The sequence below is a fragment of the Mobula hypostoma genome, chromosome 5, assembly GCF_963921235.1.
Source record: "Mobula hypostoma chromosome 5, sMobHyp1.1, whole genome shotgun sequence".
Lineage (NCBI taxonomy): Eukaryota > Metazoa > Chordata > Chondrichthyes > Myliobatiformes > Myliobatidae > Mobula > Mobula hypostoma.
In genome coordinates this window covers 104,689,925-104,696,721 of record NC_086101.1, presented here as the reverse complement: position 1 = coordinate 104,696,721, position 6,797 = coordinate 104,689,925, and the positions used below count along the sequence as shown (strand labels likewise).

Below are 6,797 nucleotides of genomic sequence, written 5' to 3'. Positions count from 1 at the left end.
TGGAGTCTACTATTAAGGATGAGGTTTCAAGGTATGTGGTGACTAATGATAAAATAAGTCAAAGTCAGCATGAGTTCTGTAAAGGGAAATATTGCCTGACAAATCTGTTGGAGTTCTTCAAGGAAGTAACAAGCAGGGTGGACAAAGGAGAGGCAGTGGATATCATTTACTTGAATTTTCAAAAGGCGTTTGATGAAGTATCACACATGAGGCTGCTTAACAAGCTAAAATGCCATAGCATTACAGGAAAGATACTGGCATGGATAGAGGAACGGCTGACAGGCAGGAGGCAGTGAGCAGGAATAAAAGGGGCCTTTTCTAGTTGGGTGCCAGTGACTAGTGATGTTCCTCAGGGGTCAGTATTGGGACCGCTACTTTTCACATTGTTTGTCAATGATTCAGATATTGGAATTGATGACTTTGTGGTAATGTTTGTGGATGATACAAAGATAGGTGGAGGGGTAGGTAGTGCTGAGGAAGCAATACGATTGCAGCAGGACTTAGACAAATTGGAAGAATGGGCAAAAAAATAGTAGATGGAATACAGTGTTGGAAATGTACGATAATGCATTTTGATGAAAGGAACAATAGCGCAGACTATTATCGAAATGTGGAGAAGGTTCAAACATCAGAGGTTCAAAGGGACTTGGGAGTCCTCGTGCAAGACTTTCAGAAGGTTAATTTACAGGTTGAGACTGTAGTAAAGAAGGCAAATGCAATGTTGGCATTTAAATCAAGGGGAATATCAGGAGATAATGCTGAGCCTTTATAAGACACTAGTCAGGCTGCACTTGGAGTATTGTCAACAGTTTTGGGCCCCTTATCTCAGAAAGGATGTGTTGTCATTGGATAGAGTCCAGAGGAGGTTCACAAGGATGATTCCAGGAATGAAGGAGTTAACATATGAGGAGCATTTGGTAGCTTTGGGCCTGTACTCACTGAAATTTAGAAGAATGCAGGGCGATCTCATTGAAACCTACCGAATGTTGAAAGAATTAGATAAGGTGGATGTGGAAAGGATGTTTCCTATGGTGGGGGATGTCCAGATCTCAAAATTGAGGGGCAACCCTTTAACCATATAACCATATATAACCATATAACAATTACAGCATGGAAACAGGCCATCTCGGCCCTTCTAGTCCGTGCCAAACTCTTACCCTATCCTAGTCCCGCTGACCTGCACTCAGCCCATAACCCTCCATTCCTTTCCTGTCCATATAGCTGTCCAATTTAACTTTAAATGACAACATCGAACCTGCCTCAGCCACTTCTGCTGGAAGCTCGTTCCACACAGCCATGACTCTCTGAGTAAAGAAGTTCCCTCTCATGTTACCCCTAAACTTTTGTCCTCTAATTCTCAACCCATGTCCTCTTGCTTGAATCTTCCCTACTCTCAATGGAAAAAGTCTAACCATGTCAACTCTATCAATCCCCCTCATAATTTTAAATACCTCTATCAAGTTCCCCCTCAACCTTCTACGCTCCAAAGAATAAAGACCTACTTGTTCAACTTTACCAATGCCTTATACAAATTCAACATTACATCCCAACTCCTATACTCAATGCTCTGATTAATAAAGGTCTGCAAACCAAAAGCTTGCTTCACCACCCTATCCACATGAGATTCCATCTTCAGGGAACTATGCACCATTATTCCTAGATCCCTCTGTTCTAAAGCATTCTTTAATGACCTACCATTTACCATGTATGTCCTATTTTGATTAGTTCTACCAAAATGTAGCACTTCACATTTTTCAGCATTAAACTCCATCTGCCATCTTTCAGCCCACTCTTCTAACTGGCCTAAACCTCTCTGCAAGCTTTGAAAACCTACTTCATTATCCACAACTCCACCTATCTTAGTATTATCTGCATACTTACTAATCCAATTTACCACCCCATCATCCAGATCATTAATATATATTACAAACAACATTGGACCCAGTACAGATCCCTGAGGCACACCGCTACACACCCTCCTCCAATCTTTAGAACAGAGGTAAGGAGGAATTTTTTTAGCCAGAGGAGTGAATCTGTGGAAAGCTCTGCCTCAAACTGTGGCGGAGGCCAAGACGGTGGGTATATTTAAAGCAAAAACTGAGAGCTTCCTGATCGGTCATGGCATCAAAGATTATGGCAAGAATAGTGTTTGGAGTTGAGTGGGATCTGAGATCAGCCATGATGGAATGGTGGAGCAGACTCAATGGGCTGAATAGCCTAATTCTGCTTCTATGTCTTATGGTGTAATATTGTGCTTGGTCTTGGTTGCCTTGGTGTAGGAAAGATTTTATTAAGCTGGAAAGAGTACAGAGAGATTTATGAAAATATTGCAGGGAATTAAGGGAGTGGGTTATAGAGAGAGGTTCGCATTTTACTACTTGGGAGCCCAGGCAAATGAGGGACGATGTTATGGAGGTGTATAAAATCATGAGGGGCACAGAAAGAGTGAATACACTCTTTCCCCCAGGGTTGGGGAATCAAAAACTACAGGGCACCGGTTTAAGAGAGTGCGGTGGAAATCTCACAGGCAACTTTTTCACCCAGTCCTCATCTGGACGTGCTTCCAGGTAATTTTACTAACATTAAGAGACATTTGGACAGGTACACAGGCAGTAAAGATTCAAGGGATATGGACCCAAGGCAGGCAAACGGGACTAGCACAGATGGTAATCTCGTTCGGCACTGGACGGTTCCCGTGTTGTATCACTCCGTGACCCTCTCTCCTCTGCCTCTGTCCAGGTCCCTCTGTCGGAGGCTCCTCAGCCCGATGCAGAAGACGGCGGAGCCTCAAAAGGAGCGGCGAGAGGCGGCGTCCACCCAGTGCGGGGCGGGCAAGGGGTCAGGCGGCTGGTGGGGCGGCTGCCTGTCGGACAGCGGCCGGGGTCTGGTGGTGGCCCTATTCGGAGGCGGGGTGCCAGCCGGCTTCGTGGGGCCGTTCGCCCGCATCGCCCACCAGGCGTCGCGGGTGCCCTCGCTGGAGATCCTACTCTTCCGCTGCCTTCTTCACGTAGGGCTGGCCTTCGCCATGAAGTGCCGGGGGCTGCCGCTGTTCGGGCCCCGACCCGCCTGGAGACCCATCTTCGCGCACGCCGTGGTCAACGTGTTGTCGGTCGGCTGCGCCTACAGCTCGTTCATGGTGATCCCGGCCGGGAGCGCCACCACCGTGCGTAAAGGCTCCTCGACTCTCTGCTCCGCGCTGATGAGCGCAGCCCTCGGCACGCAGCGTCTCGGCCGCTGGGACTGGCTGGGCCTGCTGGGCAGCACGGCCGGCCTCTCGCTCATCGTGGCTCCCGACCTGGCGGGGCTGCGGCGGGGCAAGCTCCTCGCTGACCTGCTGGGCTATGTGCTGGCCATGCTCGGGGGGCTGGCGCTCTCGGTGGCCCTGCTCCTGTTCCGCGCCCTCTCGCACCCGGCCAAACTGCTGACGGCCGCCTTCACCTTCGGCGTTGTGGGCAGCTTGCTGTGCGCGCCACTGGTTCCCCTGCTCCAGGAGCCCGTGGTCACCACCGACCCGCTCACCTGGTGCTCCGTGGTCGGCCTCACCCTCCTGGCCCTGGTCTCCTTCTTCTGCGCCAATTATGCAGTCACCAAGGTGCACCCGGCTCTGGTCTGCGCCCTACTCCATTCCGAGGTCATCGTCACCATGACCGTTCAGTATTTCGTGCTCAGCGAACCGGTCAGCGCCTATGATGTCGGCGGTGCCGGCGTTATCATCGGCAGCATTGCCGTGCTGACCGCTCACAACATCGGACAGGACAGCAAGGAAGGCTCAGCAAAGCAAGAGCATTAAAGACTATTTGCTTGTAGACACCCGCTATCTGTCCGTTAGTCGGTGGGTGCTGTGGGTGTGTGCGGAGGTCCACGCTTGGCCGTGAGACAGGGCAGTAGAATTGGGACGTTCGGTTCCAATGCTCCACCATTCCATCATGGCTGTTTATTTTCCCTCTCAACCCCATTTTCCTACCTTCTCCCCTTACTAATCAAGAACCTATCAACCTCCGCTTTAAATGTACCCACGACCACTGTGGCAATGAATTCCACAGATCCACCACCTCTGGATAAAGAAATTCCTCCTCATCTCCATACTAATGGGGTGTAACACATCCCACTGCTCCTACTGCAGGAAACATCCTCTCCACAACCACTCTATCCAGGCCTTTCAAAGGCTGACGTTTTAAATCAATCCCCTTCCAATCTATCTCCAGTCCCTGCCTCTCCCTCTGTTCCCAAAACATTCCAACTCTCTCCACCACAGAGTCAGTACTGACAACAGAAGTGAGACTGATTCCCAGGCTTCCAAATGTCACCTGTCCTTCCTTAATGTTTTTCCCAAACGCCCAGCTCTAACTTTCAGATCCTGACCACATCCCCATGTCCCAGAGTCCAGGATCGACGGGAACGGCTCCCTGCTTATCAATAAATTTGGGGGGAGTAAATGCCAGTTTGTGGATCCTGGTGGATCTGTGCCACACCCAGAGGTCAGCAGTGGGCCCAACATCTCACAGAGTCTATCCTGGGCACAGCATATTGATGCAATCACGGAGAACACCCGCCAGAGGCTAAACTTCATTAGATTCAGATTAATTTATGTATCACATGAATATCCAAACATTCAGTCCTCCACTGAGCACATCTACACGGAGCAGTGTCGCAGGAAAACAGCATCCATCATCAGTGACCCCACCATCCAGCTCATCCTGTCTGCTCACTGCTGCCATCAGGAAGGCTCCGGACTCACACCACCAGGTTCAGGAACAGTTACTACCCCTCAGCCATCAGGCTCCTGAACAAAAGGGGAGAACTTCACTCAGTTTCACTTGCCCCATCATTGAAATGTTCCCACAACCTATGGACTCACTTTCAAGGACTCCATCACACGTTCTCAATATTTATTGCTTACATATTTATTTTCCCTTTCTAATTGCACAGCTGGCTGTCTTCCACACACCGGTTGCCCGCCCTTTTTGATTCTATTATGTTATTGGATTTGCTGAGTATCCCCCAAGGAAAAGAACCACAGGTTTGTATATGGTGACAGATATGTACTTTGATCGTAAATTTACCTTGAACTTTGAAATGTGTCGTTTGCATTAACAGCGACAGAGATATAGCACGCAAGAGTCGTTTCTCATTCCACCGCCAACACTCCTTCATTAGGAGTTTGAGATTTGGTGGGGTACCAAAGACTCCATAAAATTTCCACAGATGAACGGTGACTGGTTACATCACTGTCTGGTAAGCGCCAATCCATGAGATTGGAAAAGGCTGAAGAGGGTTGTAAACTCAGCCGATGAAGTCACGGGTTTAAGCCGCCTCACCAATGGGAACATCGCTGAGAAACAGTGCCTCAAGGGAGGAGTGTCCACCCCGCCATCCAGGACATGTCCCCTTCTCGTTTCTACCATCAGGCAGGAGCTACAGGAGCCTGCAGACCGAAACTCAATGCATCAGGAATAAATTCTACCCCACCTCCATCAGATTTCTGAACAGTCCATAAACCCATGACCACCATTTGTGTACATTATGTTTATTTAACTTATAGTATTTTTATATCTTGCACTGTACTGCTGCCACAAAACAAACTTCAGGACGTAAGCGATAATAAACCATACCATTGCATGCCCACAACATACCCCAGACCTGCTCCAAGATCAATCTGACCCCTCCCCTCCCATATAGTCCTCCATTTTACTGTCATCGATGTGCATAAATGACCCTAAAGTACCTGTCTCTAGCACCACCCCGGGCAGTGTGTTACACACACACACACACACCACTCTGTGTAAATGTCCCCGTCTCTATCACCACCCCGGGCAGTGTGTTACACACACACACACACACACACACACACACACACCACTCTGTGTAAATGTCCCCGTCTCTATCACCACCCCGGGCAGTGTGTTACACACACACGCACACCACTCTGTGTAAATGTCCCCGTCTCTATCACCACCCCGGGCAGTGTGTTACACACACACACACGCACACCACTCTGTGTAAATGTCCCCGTCTCTATCACCACCCCGGGCAGTGTGTTACACACACACACGCACACGACTCTGTGTAAATGTCCCCGTCTCTATCACCACCCCGGGCAGTGTGTTACACACACACACGCACACCACTCTGTGTAAATGTCCCCGTCTCTATCACCACCCCGGGCAGTGTGTTACACACACACACACACACGCACACCACTCTGTGTAAATGTCCCCGTCTCTATCACCAACCTGGGCAGTGTGTTACACACACACGCACACCACTCTGTGTAAATGTCCCCGTCTCTATCACCACCCCGGGCAGTGTGTTACACACACACACGCACACCACTCTGTGTAAATGTCCCCGTCTCTATCACCACCCCGGGCAGTGTGTTACACACACACACGCACACCACTCTGTGTAAATGTCCCCGTCTCTATCACCACCCCGGGCAGTGTGTTACACACACACACGCACACGCACACCACTCTGTGTAAATGTCCCCGTCTCTATCACCACCCCGGGCAGTGTGTTACACACACACACGCACACCACTCTGTGTAAATGTCCCCGTCTCTATCACCACCCCGGGCAGTGTGTTACACACACACACACACACGCACACCACTCTGTGTAAATGTCCCCGTCTCTATCACCACCCCGGGCAGTGTGTTACACACACACACGCACACCACTCTGTGTAAATGTCCCCGTCTCTATCACCACCCCGGGCAGTGTGTTACACACACACACGCACACCACTCTGTGTAAATGTCCCCGTCTCTATCACCACCCCGGGCAGTGTGTTACAC

General features: G+C 49.8%; 1 protein-coding gene across 1 annotated transcript; it reads left to right on the top strand.

Moving 5' to 3' along the window:
* Positions 1-2,707: 2,707 nt before the first annotated feature.
* LOC134346242 (solute carrier family 35 member G3-like) lies at positions 2,708-3,790 on the top strand. The gene has a single exon (XM_063047566.1). It carries the CDS (start codon positions 2,768-2,770, stop codon positions 3,788-3,790), a length of 1,023 nt encoding a protein of 340 aa, XP_062903636.1. The 5' UTR covers positions 2,708-2,767.
* Positions 3,791-6,797: the final 3,007 nt, after the last annotated feature.